The sequence below is a fragment of the Mus musculus genome, chromosome 4 (assembly GCF_000001635.26).
Source record: "Mus musculus strain C57BL/6J chromosome 4, GRCm38.p6 C57BL/6J".
Classification (NCBI taxonomy): domain Eukaryota; kingdom Metazoa; phylum Chordata; class Mammalia; order Rodentia; family Muridae; genus Mus; species Mus musculus.
In genome coordinates this window covers 117,546,382-117,564,265 of record NC_000070.6, presented here as the reverse complement: position 1 = coordinate 117,564,265, position 17,884 = coordinate 117,546,382, and the positions used below count along the sequence as shown (strand labels likewise).

Genomic DNA, 17,884 nt, shown 5'->3' with positions numbered 1-17,884 from the left:
CGAAGCAGACTGAGGTGACCGACGGCACTATCAGTCCTAGAAGCAGCCTCACTTTCCTGAACGCTCTCTTCAGCACTCTTATCTATCATGTGTCCCTGGCTTGTCTGCCTATGACTTAATCTCCACATACCCTCTACCTTCTCCCAGCAAGAGAGCATGAAAGCCACCGCAATCAATCCCAGGGCGCTCTGTTGATGGCGTTGTGATGATTTCCAATGCACACTGGTAAGTAGCACCCTAGGGAAACTGCAGAGCACAGCTGGCAACAAACAGCCTCGGGCCTCCTCATTTGCAGCCTTGGGCCTCACTCTCTCCCAGAGGCCCTGGATGACTATGAGGCCTTTTAAATAGGAAGGAGAAAGAGAAAACCCAGATGTGGCAGTAATGGGAGTATTTCTAAAAGTCTAGTAAAGTTTTCTGAGGGAACATGTACCAAAAAAAAAAAAAAAAAAAAAAAAAAAAACTGAATCATTTTCCCTTTAAATTCACACAATAACTGGCCTCCTCTGAGGGTTAACTAAATAGAAAAATCAAAGCCTATGTTTTACTCACAAATAACCTGATCTGTGAGAGAGGGAAACAAGGCAGAGAAGTAGGTTCCCACATTAAACTCAATATGAAAATTTCCCTCAACTTTAATTCTAAAACAAGAAATCTTACTTTTCATACACAAATTGCCATCAGTTTGTTTCCTAAAGCCACACACCAACAGAGCCAAAGGCCTGCCTCTGACTAGCGACACTAGTAGACACTGTCTCCCCACCCTGTGGAACCTGGAGCACACTCCAGTACACTGCGGTCACTGTCACCTGAACAAGAGTGGACTGCAGAGGATGACTTCTGTCCCCAGCTCTCTCCTGGCTCACTGAGAACCACGGTCACATGCCCGAGTATCCATTAGCATACACACTAGTGTGACTCCTGCAGAGTCTATACTGAAACATGAAATGTCACAGGGTTGACTACATGAAAACTGAAAAGGATTCTTCATGGACCCTACACAAGCACGGCACTTGTTCTTACCACTGCTTTACAGCCTACCCCAAAACTCATAGTCCAGGGAGACAAAGGCAAGCTTGAGTTCACTATGTAATCTCTTGCAAAGGCAAAAGGACCAATGTCCCTTTGAAAACCAGAGTCCCAAAATAAACTCATTCTATCACTCACTCATCAACAGTACCAGGAAAACTTCAGTGACAAGATGATCATGGCTCCGTTATCAACTCTCTTTTACAAGCAAAGTCCTTCTGGACCTTAGACCTCTTCTAGCCAATTGAGCCAGGTAGAAAGACTTTTGAAACTCTTAATGTGTCTATAGTATACATAGTATATAAATCAACTAGACTCTGCCTGCCATGTACCACAAGCAATGTCTTGTTTCTGTTCTGACTTCAGCACTTACTAGCCATGGCACCATGGGCATGCTCTATTCTTCAATTCCCTGCCTATACAATGATAATAATATCTACCTCTAGCGTGAGAATGGAATGAGAACAGAAGTAAAATACCAAGGGCAGTGTCTTGTGTATAATGACTCAGAAAGTTACTATCTTATTATTATAACTATGAAACTGGCTCTTCCTTCAGTGACCAATGCTTACAAAGTTGTCTTCTACATTCCTATAATTCTCTAGATCTCCCAAAGGGCAATATATACATATCCTACTACATCCTCCCTTGGACAATACTCTGATAGCTAGAGGGCCTCCTTGCCTATGAACTTGGTTTTCTCTGATTTCATACACATCAAGGAGGACCACTTGGAAGAAGTCTTAAGAATAGACATTAGGTCCTGGAGGGATGGTTCACATTTGAGTACACGCTGCTCTTCCAGAGCACCTGAGTTTGATTCCCAGCATCCACATGGTAGCTCACAAGCATCCGTAGCTCCAATCCCAGCAGATTGGATGTCATCTAGCCTCTGCAGACACTGCATGAACACGGTGCATAGACATACATGAAGGCTAGCAAAACACCTATATATGTAAAAATATATAAAAACAGACATTAAGAGGTCAGGTCTCAATATATCAATACTAACTGGGTTCCATACTGCCCTCCTAACAACCAAATTCAGATTAAGGCAAAGGATAGTAGGCAATGCTTTCTCTTCTCTTTGTAAAAACTTCAATTCTAAAACTGTTAACTAGAGTAAAGAAAGACAAATATGTACATCACTTGGAGCTGGGAGAAGCATAAGAGCCTTAGAGGAAGGGTAAGAACCCAGGCAGGTGAGAAGGCATGCAGGTAGAGGTGGAGGGTGTACTGTACATACCATGTCAGAGCCTAGGGCAGGCGCATGCCAAGATTCATAGGCGAGATAACAAGGGCACTCCTTAGGGAGGGGTAAAGGGCCAGAAACAACCAAACAGTAACATACAAAAAGAGTAATGGAAACCAGGTTTTTCATATACACACACAAAAAAGGTAAAACCTGTGGTATCGTTTAACTCTGCAGTATTGACAGTAAGACTCATCATTTCTGGTATAGACATGGTTGATATGGATATACAATGTAGATATAAATAGAAGTATGACTAAACACATACACACACACAGAGACACACACACATAGCTATAGATGCACACTCTAGCATTAACTAAGGATGAGCACAGCAATGAGCACATCTAACACACCAGTGCCTTCCAAATACCACTGTCCACTACAGGAACCATTCTCCCTGGAGAAATGATTAGAAAAGTACAAGATGAGCCTAAGATATCCTACAAGAAAGGAAGGGAATTCTCAAAAGAAAAATAGAAACAAATCAAAGGGACTCAAAAGCCACCTTGAGGGGACTCCTGCTGGTCAAAAAAGATGGTGCTAAGTTTTAGTACAATGACTAAGCCTGGAAACCATGAGTCCATAGAGATTTAATAAGTACAACTGAAATCTATGGAGGATATAAAAATGATTTCAACATATTTCTCCATAGAACTCTTATTAGTTACTACAAGAAGTAATTTTAAAATGGAAAAGATGATCATCTTACACAACTGGTCAAAAATAAGCATTAATGCAAGATGTGGTGGCACACACCTTTAATACCAGCACTCAGGAGGCTCAGACAAAAACGCAAGGCCAGCGTGGTCTATACAGTGAGCTTCAGGTCAACCAGGGCTACATGGTAAGACCCTTGTCCCCCCATCCCAAAAAGTGTCACTAATGGGAAAATCAAAATTCATGCCACTTGACAGGATGTAATGAGAACAAAGAATCATTTCTGATATTCCTGCTGAAGAGGCCTAATATAAGCCTAACTGTAAGAAAGCACCAGACAACCCCTAACAGAGGAGCAATGCACACAACATCCAGCCCATTACTAAATGCAACCCACAATTACCAACCATTCCCTTCTGCTACAAATACAAAGAACGTCCCTGGGACAATGAACAAAACCTGAATGGGATCTGTGAAATAGGCTGAGATTAGCACATCCATGCTAACTGTCTGTGTTTGAGAGTTATATTGTAGTTAGCTAAGAAAGACCCTGCTTATAGAAAATACACATCAAGTATCTTAATAATGGGACATTAGTTCAGGAATTTAATCTTCAAATGGTTCAGAAAAGAAAGCTTTGTATTGCACTTCCAATTTTTATGTAATTTTGGATTGTTTCCAACTTTAAAAAAAAATAAACTTTTAAAAATCCAGAGTGTAGCTCTGTGGTAGGGTACTTGCCTACCACATACAGAAGGCCCTGGGTTCAATCCCTAGCGCAGTAAATTAAATAAATAAAATCCATGTGAATATAGCTTTAATAAACAAAACAGAATATGAGAAATATTCTCAAAAAAAAAAAAAAAAAAAAAAAGACAAGACCACTCTCACAGCATCACACCTTGGCCGCAATGCCACCGAGTCCCCAGTGGAAAGGCCACTGCTCAGCGCCCTGTAACTCTCCCTCTGCCTTGTATGGCCCCACAGCCCACACAGACTCTCAGAAACACCCGCAGTTCCTGCAACTGCATCCAGCCTGCTCTTGGGTTTGCTAGCAACTTGAGGATTTCTTTTCCATTGATGTCTTTATACTTTAGTTACAAGTGTGCAGAATTTAAGTCTATAGCTCCAACATCAACTAGGATTTTGGTATCTGATCGAGGGGAAGAACTCAAAAGATTTCATGATTCTCTTTATTTTTAATCAGAGACCAAGATTTATTCACATTTAGTCTCAAACATCTTTTCTGTATAGCAAATTAAAAGTAGTAAGCAGACTATAGCAAAAGAAAAAAAAAGGAATGACTTTCATCTCAAAATGAAGGGGTCAGCTCCCCAGTGGGGACAGGGAGGGGTAGGTAGGGACTGCCCTGAGGCCAGCCCGCTTTGGAAAAGCAGGCCTGTGCCACAGCCCCTGGAGGATGGGCTCTGTGCAGAGTATTTACACAACAGACACCAATGGTTCCTCTGCAGCCATTACTGTCTATCAGGTAAATAACACATGTGCCAAGACACACATTTAATGAGGGAAATAATATGCCTTTATAAAAAGACTCAATCTGTATTTACCTGAGAGACCAAAGAAGCACCAAATCACCAGATTAGTGGAACCACAGAGGAGTCGTTCTGGTGTCTTGGGTAAATAGACATTTTATAGCCTCCATTACTGGAAAGGGAAAGGAGGGAGGGAGGAGGTCATCCTTCAACATGCACACACTAGCTGGGGAGCCTCAGGGATAGGACAAGCCGAGAAGCCATCAGTAAACATGTGGTCTCCTACCATTCCACTTCCCCAGCCACACACACCTGAAATCTCTGGGAGCATATAGGTCAATGCCATCTCTAGATCCAGTGCACACCACTAAAACCAGATTGGGAGACAGAACTACATTCCAAAGACATCCCAAGGTACTAGAGGCAGGCACTGAGTCCAAATGACTCAAGAACCTGGACTGCATGTTTTAGCTTCCCGGTTCTGGGGAAAGACCCTTGTCCTAGGATGATCTTAGCAATTATACTCAAATTCCTGAGTCATAGAAACAACAAAGATACCTGTCTGGAATCTAGTTGGTCCCAGGTTTTGACTTAGGCAGCTAATATTTGCCTGGGAAACATGTAAATAAACTGCATGCCTTCAAAAGTCATACAATTCAATCGAATGAATAGCCTTTACTGACTGAGTACTTGTATGAAAATCACAGTCAAAAAGGAAAACAAATTAATAGGCAGACACAGGCCAGCCAGCCAGCCAGGGAGAAGCCCAGCTAGAGGAAAGGGATTCCCTAGACTCAGTGGAGAAGAAAGGAAAAATACCAGGCATGACGGTACATACCCTTCACCTCAGCCTGCAGAAGGGAGAGGCAGGCAGATCTCTGTGAGCTGGAGGTCAGCCAGGGATACATGGTGAGACCCTGCCTCAAACAAAGAAAAGAATGGAGAAAGGGAGGGAAGAGAGAGGAGGAGACAGAACAGAACCCAAGGCTCCACTCCAAAAGCTCTGCTCACTCCAATGCAGGAAGCAGGCCTCACGCTCACCCCCAAGCTTCTCCACTACCACGAGAGACAAGTGCTCTGGCTGCTTTGCCAAAGGCCACATATTACATACACAGGCCTGACATTTCTGGCAACTGTTTTGATTGGTCCAGCGTGGGAAGGAAGCAGCAGGAACTCTAATGGGGTCCTCATTTCAACGGAACACTCTTCTCCGTACCCCATCTCTGCCCTGGCTTACTGCTTCCAGACAGGGCTAACAGAGCTCTCTGACATCAGAAAGACCTCTCAAACCACCAGCAGTGCTGAAGTCACCAAAAGCTGTCAGGAACACAAATTCAGAGAACATACATCAATCAGGCCATCTCAGCAGCTCAAGGCAACCCAAAAGGTGATTCCTGAGGATCTGCCTGCTGTTTGCTAAGCCACCAGCCGTCCCCACTTACAAACTCCTTCTAGAAGCCAAAGCTGAACGATGCCTCTTCACAACGTCCTGTAGACCAGATACTTCCCCATGACAAACTTTCCTTCCTAATCAATATGGGCAAAGCTAGAGATGAGGAAATATAGCTATCCTGCAAATACTCCTTCCCCACCCCCTTTGCAGACGCATACATAATAGTGCTATCCAAAGCTGTTCAAATCCTTCCTTTCTAGACAGATAGTAAGCTAGCGTTGGAGCAGTGTCAGAACAGCATAGTTACTAAAGTATTAGACAAGCCTCTATCTGAGCCTAACTCTACTACACACTCTCATTAGTAACCCCTGCATCTTTTCTGGTTCAGGTCAAGCACCCAGTGTATACAGTGCTCTGCCTACCAGCACAGCTCAAGGGGAGTTACCATTGTCAACACATGGGAAAGAGAAAAGGAAATGCCTTTCTGAAAGCCTAGTACAGGCCAGGCACTAAGCTGGTACGTTACATATTTTACCTCACTTCATCCTCTAACAATCAAGCAAAACAGCAACTATATTCCCATCCCACACAGGGCATTCAACTCTATGTGAACTCCATCTTCCTCTTCCTCTTCCATGTCCAATAGGTCTTAGTTCCCTACTTGACTGATTTCATATATATATATATATATGTATGTATGTATGTATGTATGTGTATATATATATATATATATATATATATATATATATATATATATATATATATATATATATATATATATATATATATGGAGAGAGAGATTGATTGAGCCCATTTTTTAAAACTACACTTTGACCTTCAGCACAAAGCAGCAATAGTGGGCACCATGGACTAGAGTCGCTGCAGTGTGGTGCACAGACCTCAAAGCCTCTTCCCATACACACTTGGCAAAGGCGTGACTCTCCCCCCTTACAGAGTGAGAAGCTCTAAAGAGGTGGAGAAACAGGCAGCTCTGGCTCAGGTCCCCAGATGCGGCACTTCCTTCTACACAGCTGGGCCTTGGCAAATGCTCCTCCCTCTTTGTAGGAAAAACACTGCTATTTTTCACCAGCAAATTAAAACTTACTTTAAAACACAGCTAAGTCCCACCCTTTTCAGAGATTTCTGATACTCCATGACAAAGTTAATGGAGGCCATGTGACCCAGTAGCACAGTTTACTCTAACTTTGTGATTATCTTCTCGCTCTGCGGTGACACATTATCTGTTTCTTTTGCTACTAACAATTTTCAAAGACTTATCTTGGAAGGATGGAGAACAGCCACAGAGGCATATCTGTGCACCAAAAGGAGGCATCCATGTGTGCAGAAAAAGCAGATTCTTCTAACTATTTTCTTGTCAAGTGCTTTTCTGCATTTTAAATTTTCACACAGCTTGAAGAAGGAGCATAGACTTTTAATTTAATGGCACATAAGTTTTGGAAATCTGAGAAAACACAGTTGGTTTCTTAAAAGCAACAACTATATTTTACTCATTTCTTTACTCCCAGCACAGAACCAGGCACAATTAAGAAAGTAAAGACTTGCTAAACAAATTAATATGCACAAAGCCATGATGCCAGCTACTCTAGAAGTAGAATGTGCTAGAACAGAGAAATCAAAGCACACCAAACAAAGCTAGCTAGCTTCCTTCCATCCCTTCTTTCCCTTTCTGCCCCTCTCAGAAGGGGGGAGGTGGGGGAGAAGGAGGGGGAGAGAGAGGGAGGAAGGGAGGAAGGGAAGGAAAGAAGGAGGGAGGGAGGGAGAGCGGGAGAATGAATATTGCTCTGGTGCGGGAGTACCATTAAAGGATTAATTTAGGGACCAGTGTTTGGACTGTCACATCCAATCACTGCACACAGATCTACAGCTTCCCAAATCAGGCTCGTGCAGAAAGGAATCAATCGCAAGGACACAGAGGGTCTGAACAGGCATACTAATGGCCTCCTGAGGTGCCAGCGGCCAGCTTTGACACTCCCATAAATTATCTGCCTTTTGATTTTACCTGTAGCTGTGGGGCACAAGGCACAATTTTAAACATATCAAAGCAATCCCTCCTAACCCAAGCTCCCCCAAAGGAGGAAGAGGCTAAAAACAACAACCCAAAGGGAATCTGCTTCCCAAAAGGTCTGGTCCCCAAAATCATCTAATAAAACCCAACAGAACCAAATAGATAAAGCAGGAGTCAGCCACACAGACATGGATGGGCCAAGCACTTCTCACTCAAGGGAAGAGAACCACAACAATCAACCTCACAAGTCCATCTGGAGGCAAGTCTGCACTAACTTTAACAGTACCTTGCTGACACTGTGAGCCCGGGCAACTCAACTCAAGCCTTCCTCACAGGGTAGCAAGGAAGCCAGGGTAGAGCACATCTCCACTGCCCACCACGGGAGGGAAGAGTAGAGGAGTTTACAGGAATGGAGGGCAGCAATGTGACAACACTAATACATGACCCCAAGGAGTCAGGCCAAGCTAGCAAAAGGGGTGTGTCTGTATTGGGCAGCTACTTACTCCACTCACACTTCTGATACTGTGGAATCTATGAAACGCCTACTATGTGCACATTTTCCACAGGTTAAAAAAAAAAGTGTCTTGGGGCTGGAGTGATGGCTCAGTGGTTAAGAGTAATGTCTGCTCTTCCAGAGGTTCAATTCCTAGCAACCACATGGTGGCTCACAGCCATCTGTAATGGGATCTGACGCCCTCTTCTGGCATGCAGGTGTACATGCAAATAGAGCACTCATGTATAAAATAAAATCTTTTTAATAAAAAATTAAAAATGTGTCTTGTTTAAATTGTAACTGTGTCCTATAGGCCAGTTAAGTTTCCACCACATGGACACAATGAAAACTTTGGCTCAGAGTTTATGAAGACAAAACACATATCACCCAACTACTTCCTGCTTTTGTGCAGAATATTAGTAGTAGCATCTGCCTTCAATTCCAACACTTAGAAGGCAAAGGCAGACATATCTCTATGAGTTCGAGGCTAGCCTGGTCTACATGGAGTGTTCCAGGCCAGCCACAGTGACAGCCTGCCTAAAAATTAAAACCAACCAACCACCAGCAGCACCTCAACAACAAGCGATCTCAATACACTGCTAAGAGCTTTATCACTGTTGAAACTTTAAAAGCCTCCAAACAATGCTTTTCAATCCTACTCTCTCCATTGTAGACAGCAAAATGAAGCTCAGAGCTAAGTCACTTGTCTCAGGTCACAGAAACATCACTATCAGAAATCTGTAGGCTTCATCACGCAAATACATGGGGTTCATGAGAAGAAGAAAGAGGGAAAGAAAGGTCAAGAGTAGGATTCTGAGCTCTAAGCTTTTCACACTCAACCAAAACTTGACTGGGCCCTCTGCCTGAGACACACCATCACACTGACCTGGCAGACTTTTACAAAATCAGGCATGGTTTATCAGTATGCTACAATCAAGGAAAGAAAAGACCAAGTAGGACATATAGAATGAGGACCACTGCCTTGAAAGCTTAGGACATGGGCCAGTTTCTGTGTATACAGCCAGCTCCTAGCTATTAAGCTAGGAACCTTAAAATGAAGATCCCTTCAAGGGCTCCATTGAGCCCATACTTCCTTCAAGAGAAAAGAGTTTCCAAAACATTTTAATTCGCTGTACGTTCACTCTCTCTTCCTCATCCTTTTGCCCTCTCAATCCACTCTTTACACTGATATCACTACAAGCTCTCTAAAACACAAACCTCATAATTATAATCCTTTATTTTTCCTTTTTATCTCGGCTTTCTTATGTAGCACAGGCTGGCCTTGAATTAGCAACTCTCCTGCTTTACCCTACCAATTACAGGAGTATACCACCACCCTAAGCTGGTACAATCTTTTATTGTTGTGATCCAGATAGACAAACCATGGTCCATGAATCAAATCCAGATGCCACCTGCTTTTATAAATACATTTTTTACTAGAACACAATCATGTTTACCTTCACAGTATCCAAAGCTGCTGAAACGCTTATTACAAGCTGTACAGATGTAAAAGAGTCACAAACCCTAAGTATTTACTCTAGTCTGTCCTAGAAAAGCTTGCTAACCTGTAGTCTTTTACCCCTCCACCTACCCGTTCTCGCCCCACCATCTCACTGGAGTTTCTAAGGCATGAGACTTTGCTCCCCTTTTCTGATTCATTTCCCATCTGCCTTTTAATCACACCAAACTTCCTCAAACTTAACAAAGCTGATACTTCATCTCACATGTTTATTTACTTCTAGGTAAGGGGGTGGGTTCCTTGAGAAGTCACCTCAGAGCCTGCAAGTTCACAGTAAGAACACTTGTGCAGTCTCAGAGAACCTGGTCCCTTGCTGCACCGCTAGCAGGTGCACCATCATTGCTGCACTGCTGTTGGTCTCTCCCCTAGATCATAAAGCTGTGGGTATCATAGGCAGCCTGCTTTTCCACTATAATCCCAGCAACTAGCAAAGTGTCTGGGCCTCAGTTATTGAACAAACAACTTCCAAATCCCTGGATACCAATCATCAAAAGCCCACCTTTTAGTCAGTTCAGGTGGAAGTAGGTGGGGACCAATCATTCACTCAAGGGTGACACATAACTCAAAACCAAATCTGAAAGGTTTTGGTCAAATATGTCACAAGAGTCACATGAGAGGTGGTCTTATTGTTGAATTAAGATGAGTATTTCTCAGAATATAGGGCCATTCCAGCCCTACTCCATAACCCTCAAGGCAAGGAACTCACTCATGAGGTGTCTATTAAAAAAACCATGGCTGGGCATGGTAGTCCATGCTTATAATCTCAGTCACTAGGTAGAGCATGAAACAGGGGGGCTGCCAAGTCTGAAGCCAGTCTGGTCATTTTAGTTAAGGTCAAATATACGTGAGAAGAAAAAAAAAAGAGAGAGAGACTTAAGAACATTGTTCAGGCCAGGCGTGGTGGCGCCTTTAATCCCAGCACTTGGAAGGCAGAGGCAGGCAGATCTCTGAGTTCGAGGCCAGCCTGGTCTACAGAGTGAGTTCCAGGACAGCCAGGGCTACACAGAGAAACCCTGTCTCGAAAAACCAAATAAAAAAAAGAAAGAACATTGTTCAGTACTGGCATGCTTGCCTAATGTGTTGCAAAGTCCTGGGTTCATTCCCCAGTACTGAGGAGCTAAAAAAAAAAAAAGAAAAAGAAAAAGAAAATCTCATGACCAAACTGGAGAGTCTAGATCACTCATCTTCTCTAACTCTTACTCTAAAGATTTTAGCCAATTTGTTTCACTAAGTTTGAGCATACTCTACCTACCATACCAGAAGCTACAGAAAAATACACTCTACACCAGTCCTCATCCCATTCCCACCAAATCCAACCAGTCAGACACCAAATGTGATCATGCAACAGGATTCTCACCTCTCCTTACTTCGAAGATGCCAAGACTGGCAGCTGGAGATGCTGAAGGGTCTGTGAGAGCTGGAAAGCCCCAATGCTGTGGACAGACACACATTTCTGCAACAGGTATATTTCAACTCAAGATTTAAATTCTCACTGGTGGTCACTCCTAGACTCATAAACTCAAACTTTGGGATTTAGCTATTACTGCGGAAAGAAAACGGTCCCACAGACCTTTCAGATGCTATTAACTAATATTACATTCATGCATGTGTGCTCAAGCTTGTATATGAATTATAGACTTCATGTTTCTAGTATAGTGTTCTCCTTAAGGAAGTTTATCTTCTAGAAATACCAAATATTCATAATATGTGAGCCTCGTTAAGGAAGTTTATCTTCTAGAATTATCAAATATTCATAATATGTGAGCCTCGACTAAGAATGATAGTCATGAGGTGGTGGTTCACTGGATAATTTCAGAATCCTATCAGAAAAAGACACAAGGCTTGCAATATTCAGAACTCAGGAACTGGGGCTGAGCCAGGACTGAAGAGAAGGGTTCATTGTTACAAACCTATAGGCAGTAACAAGAATGGAAACATACACTGGGAAACATGTTCAAAATACTTCTCAGCTGGAGAGATGGCTCAGAGACTGAGAGCACTGGCTGCTCTTCAAAGGACCTGGATTCAATTCCCAGCACCCACATGGCAGCTCACAGCTGTCTGTAACTCTAGTTCCATGGGATCTGACACTCTTACACAGACATACATGCAGGCAAAATACTTCCAAGTCTGCCTCAACTTCTAAAAAAAAAAAAAAAATCAAGCTAATCAAAGCCAAATCAAGACAACATGAGAGCCAATCACAGGCAGCATGTGCAGAAGCCAGCCAGGGCTACACACCAGGGCCATCAAGGCATATCTACCCTCGTCATCACCTCATTCAGATATGCTAAAGGATCAGAAATCACAGACATGATCTTGTAAGCTAGTGAAGTCTCTGCGCAAACATCTACAATTGGAACCATAATCCTGTCTACCACTCCACACACTTAAGACTTTATTCTATCCTGATCCCCTGGGAACAGGGCACTCTCCAGTTTATGCCACCAGGGAGTAAACTTTTCAAAATAAAATGCAATAACAACCCCTTTGATTTAGATATTTCAAGTTGAAGGGAGAGCTCTTAGCCAAGCTCCAGGACCTAACTGGCTGATTATTTACAGGATCTTTGGGCAGGAATTGTTAATGAGCTTTTAATTTGGAGTGCTTAAGTTGCCAAAGTGCTCTGAGCTCCAGTGAAGCACCACAGAATCCATAAAGGAAACCTTATCAATCACTTCCCGGCAGCTCCCTTCCCCCAGGCAGCACCTGCCGACAGGCAGCCAAGTGGGTTTCTAACCAAGATCACAGGCATACATTAGTGGAGTCACACTCCAAGTCACTGTTATAAATTGGCTTTTAAATGGTGGGCGATTCAAGTATAATATACTTAAGGTCCAAGACCGAGCCCACTAAAACAAGGTATACTGTGTATGATAAAGTCAGAATAAAGCTGAATTTGATGAAGCCAGTTTTCTGGTACAAACTCTACAGTCAAAAATCATTCGGCCAATCACAATCTACTACAGTTAAATAGCTTAGTCTTTGGCCAATGGGATTCATGTTTTGCTGCCCTTGGGCTGGGAAACCAATGAAATGCACTAGCAAATGCAAGCCACAAAAATGGTCAGAGACAATTATTGGCCCCAGTCATTGCGAAATCCAGCCTGAGGGGCAAGCTCTGTATCTCCAGATGAGGGGCCCCATACCCAGCATCTTCCAGGCCAACGTCGAGCAGCTGACATTTCACAAGAACTCAACCCAAGTCATGCTTTCTTTGTTTTAAGAAGACACCTGTTGCTGGACCACTTGCAATAAAGACATACAAAAAGCTACCTGGGTTAAGGCTCTTTCTCCACTCTGTCCACCTCTGTCCACCATTATTACCCACAGCTTGTGACTTACAAGGAAGTAAAGTGCTAGCATGTGTGCCTGTGCCAAGATGCGGAGGGGGTAGTCTATAAATAATTCCTTAATCTTCTACTTTATCTGGTCAAACCTCTCTCCTTCTCCAGAAATCTCAAACCAGGCCCTTTCATCAACTCACCCAGTCTCTCTCGCAAAGCCGAGCTCCCCCACCGCCCTCCCCAGCTATCCCTTCGCCCAGAGTTCTAACATCCAGGGTGAGCACCAGGCCAGAATCCCAGGCTCCTTAAGTGTGCGCGCCACGACCCACACCCCGCATGCATTAACCAGGGCCCAAGCTGGGGGCCCTCTCAATCTCACCCACCCCAGGGTGTTGCCCCCAGCTCGGGCCCATCCAGGTCCAGGGAAGCGTAAGGGGAGGGGCAGGGGGCCAGGAGACCAGCCCTCCTTCCCAGGGCCGCCCCCGCCCCCCGTCAGCTGCCGGAGAGGCTGTCGCCATGGCAACGCCCCCTCCTCCGGGCCAGCACGGCAGGCTCTCTCCAGGTGCAGGCCCCGGCGTCTCCCTCGGCCTCAGCAGACGCTCCGGGCAGTTGACGGCAGCGGGCACGGCCCGCGCCGCCTGCGGCGCTGGCCAGGCAGAAGCAGGGCCAGCTCCGCCCGCTTCCCACAGCCCGTTCCAGGCAGCCTCAACAGCGGCAGCCAGCACCACGAGTCCACAACACACCGACTCACCTCCGCGCACTCTGACCCCGACCGACGCGGTGGACGGGCGGGCGTGGTAGCCAACCGCTGAGCCCGCTGCTAGCGCCTTTGGCCAATGAGCTGGAGTAAGGCGGGGCTTCTTCTCTCCAAACGCTCTCTCTCCCGCCGACATGCGCGTTAAGGTGTGTCAAGATGGTGACCGTTGGCTCTGGGCCTTGTGGGACTTGTAGTTTAGAGGAGCCACGTATTCAAAAGAGAAAGGGAGGGTCACTTCTAAACAGTGAAAGGGGTTTTCTTAAAAAATAAATAAATGATAATAATAAAATAACCCGAAATCTTCGTCAGGCCTAAAATGACCCAGATGCTCTACTTATTTTCCCCACCTTGACTGTAGGCATTCGGTGAGTATGGGCTTAGGAGACATTCTCTTTAGGCGACACTTTTCTGTGATTCATTGTCAACAAGTAATCGTTATCTACTTTCTGATGCGGGCCTGAGGGAAATCTGGAAAGAAGGGAGGCGAATTCAGCTAAAAAGAAAATGCTGAGATTTCTGAAGGGCCTTTCTGAGGAGGAAGCTTCTGGCTTGTTGAGGCCCTCAGAGGAACTGTCAGGGTTAACAAGGTTTCTGGCCATAGCTGTAGTGGGTCTTTCACAGTCAGTCTCTCCAGGCAGCTGGGGAGAACTTCACCTAAAGCGATGGGTGAGTGTCTCCATCTTAGCTGTGCTTCTCTGGGAATCCACGTTATGAAATGGGAAGCATCAGTCTTAAGCCACTGGTGATTTTGACAGCCTCTCAGTCAGATCCATCTTAGGAGCCATCTTCAGTTACCAAGCTCCTCTGTCTGCCACCTGCTATTTTCCTTTAAGACAGCTAATATCAGTTCTGGACCCTGCCACCTCTGAGATCTTAATATAATGGTTCCTGCCTGAGCTGGAAATGCCTGTAATCCCCATATCAGAGAATGCCTTCTTTAATCTCATGCACATAATGGGTTAGATGGTTCTACTGTGAACCTACAGAACTGAGCACAGCACTTTACAATTGTCTCCCTGCCATCTCTCTCCCAGGAATTGAAACTCGTTTAAGATAGCTATTCATTTCCATATTGTTCATGCTGCATGGCTTATACCCAGTATGGTGTCAGTCATAGAGCAGCTATGCAATAATGTGTTTCTGACAAATGAAGGAGTAAACTGCAACAGAGACAGATATCACTCACCCCAACTGAGAAAAGGAGAGCCACGATTGCCTGTCCCCAAATCTTGGAACTAAAACTGGAGCTTCTTCTTCTTATCGTTACATAAACATTAACCTGGATTGGCCCATTCGTCAATGCGTGTTTATACTTCAGAATTGGGCACTGTCTGTTGCTGATGGTTTCATGGTAAGACATATAAAATCCATATCCTCAAGGAGCTTTTCTATAGGAAAGGAAATGGAAGGGATGGGCAATGAAAAGATAATATAAAAAGTAAAACAATGGGCTAGAGAGATGGCTCAGCGGTTAAGAGCACTGACTGCTCTTCCAAAGGTCCTGAGTTCAAATCCCAGCAACCACATGGTGGCTCACAACTGTCCATAATGAGATCTGATGCCCTCCTCTGGGGTGTCTGAAGACAGATACAGTGTACTTACATATAATAAATAAGTCTTAAAAAAAAAAAAGAATCTGTATTCTAGGACTATCCTAGAAGACCTGAGTTTGATTCCCAGCACCCACATGGCAGCTCACAACCATCTATAACTCTGGTTTTAGGGGATTTAATGCACTCTTCAGGCTTCCTCAGGCACTGCATACAAGTGGCGCACAGACATCCATGCAAGCAAAACACCCACATACACTTAGAAGAAGAAGGAAGAGGACAAGGAGGGAAAGGAGGAAGAGGAGGAGGAGGAGAAGGCAGCGGCAGCTGACCCTAGAAAATAGAGCAGATCCAATGACTACGGTTATAGACTTAGACTTAACTGGGAAGCCTAAGCCCAGGGAAGAAGAACGTGAGGCTGGAAAGGAGGGGGTGAATATACAAGGCAGGGTGTTACCCAGTTGGCCAGGGTAGCAAAGAAAATAGTTTCTCTCAGCAGATCCTATTCCAGAAAGGATATATCGAATGATCACATTAAAAATAGAGAGAAAAAGCTGGGTGTGGTGGTGAATGTCTTTCATCCCAGCACCTGGGAGGCAGAAGTAGGATGATCTCTAAATTCCAGGCCAGCCTGGTCTATAGGGAAAGTTCCAGGACAGCCAGCACACACAGAGAAACCCTATCTCGAAAAACCAAAAAGAAGGAGAAGAGGAGGAGGAAGAGGAAGAGGAGGAAGAAGAAGAGGGGGGAGAAGACAGCAGAGAAGGTTGAGAGAGAGAAACAGGGAAAAGGAAAAAGGTAGTCCCCATCATTCCAGTAGTTAATGGAGTGCCAGATCTCACACCATAGCAAGCAGAGCAGTGGCACATCTGAGACTAAAAACTGTGTTGAAGCCTCTGATTTGATCACTTCGGCTCACTGCAACCCCAACATAGAGAGCACAGTCAAAACCTAACCCTCATTCCCAGAGGAAGGCAGAATAGCCAGATGAGGGGACAAGAATGGCATGAATAACAAGTGGCCAAGGGTTCAGGTTTAGATGGGATGGCAGATGAACTGAGTCAGGTACCTCTTGGACAGTCGCCTGGCTTCAGGGCCAACGGACTAAGGCCAATGAAAACAAGATCCCAAGAAAGGACAAGGCTACCACCAAGGAAAAAAACAGCAAAATGGACACCAAAGCTGAGACCTCGTGTGACTGTTGCCTCTAAGGTGCCTATGATTAGTCTCTTTTTGAGTCAGAGCTTCTGGGATCACCCACCCAAGGCACTCATGAGATTGGGATCCTTACAAGCATTCCCACTTGGAGAAATGGGGAAGGACTCTCCAGGGCCTGCCCATCCCAGTGCTATGTGAGAGGGTTAAGCAGTCACTGAGTAGAGTAATAGCCCCTACGTTGCCCAAGGGGTAAGTAATTACCCAAGCTGGGGTGGGGTGATGGGCGAGGCCACTGCCTAAGCCTTCCATTCTACTCCAGGTTAACTCCCCATTCATGCTCTTATGTATAATAACCCCAATAAACTCATTGATGCATCAAGCAAGCCTTGGATAGAATTGTTTCTTTGGTGTGTCATTACCCTCCATATCTAGGGTGAATAGAAATAGACTCTCCAGGAAAAGTCACACAAGGGACTTTAACCAAACTTTAAAAGGGCAGAGAATGCTGACCCCTGATGACAGTGAATGGCAGCCCCCAACTGGGTATAGCTAAGAGAACCCAGGCTAGATCTGAAATCCCTTCATCCAGAGGCTGAAATAACTGCTGCCACCATCTGGTCCCTATAATCTGCACAGGATGGCATGGTACAGTTATAAGGACTGTGGGTTTGAGCCCTGGCTGTGGGTATGACCTTAGACAAATCAAATAACTCTCCAGGTTTCTGCATTTGCATCTCCAGGGTAGAGCTAGGGCTAACACCTGTTGTTAGAATTAAAGCCAAGATTTAATTGAAGAGTTCAATACATGGAAGCCGTTGTTCCTTATCTTGTCTCCTCCACCACATTCTCCAACTCTTCCTCCTACTCTGACCACAACCCCTTACCTCTTTCTCTTCCCCGTCAGCCATCTTCTACAGGATCATCGGTGGGGCCTGAACCTGGCCATCCTCTTCTCCCTGCTCTCCCCATGCTTGTTCGCCGTGAGCCTGTAACATTCATCTCCCTGGTGACCCGAATCTGAACTAAGAGATGGATGTGAGGCAGTGGAGGCCAGGGTGGTAATGTGCTCCCTTCTCTCTGGGACCCTCACCAGGGCCCAGTTAATTTTCTCTTTGATTTTAATATAGATTTATTGAAAGTTTCAGTTATCAAAAACAAACTGTAGCAGCAAATTGGTGTTCCTTGCAGGCCTACAAGTGCCTATAAAGCTGCCACGCTTGGGGACTGATGGCGCTCTCCAGGAGGTCAGTCATGGCAACACGAAGTC

The 17,884-nt window shown here is 44.7% G+C and overlaps 1 protein-coding gene across 36 annotated transcripts in view; it reads right to left on the bottom strand.

The window, feature by feature from the left end:
• Nucleotides 1–14,025, bottom strand: part of Eri3 (exoribonuclease 3) — a 124,057-nt gene extending 110,032 nt beyond the window's left edge. For 6 of the 36 annotated variants that reach the window (XM_030253207.1, NM_001379282.1, NM_001379281.1 and 3 more), the window contains exon 1: nt 13,536–13,901. Coding sequence is in view for 9 of the 36 variants with exons in the window: in NM_001379285.1 (NP_001366214.1) it covers nt 13,536–13,670 (135 nt within the window). In the remaining 27 variants the exon portion in view is untranslated. Of the gene's footprint in view, nt 1–11,222; nt 11,319–13,535 lie in introns of those variants that run through there. The other 30 variants (NM_080469.4, NM_001356405.1, NM_001379279.1 and 27 more) reach the window with 21 other exon arrangements.
• Between the last annotated feature and the right edge of the window lie 3,859 nt (nt 14,026–17,884).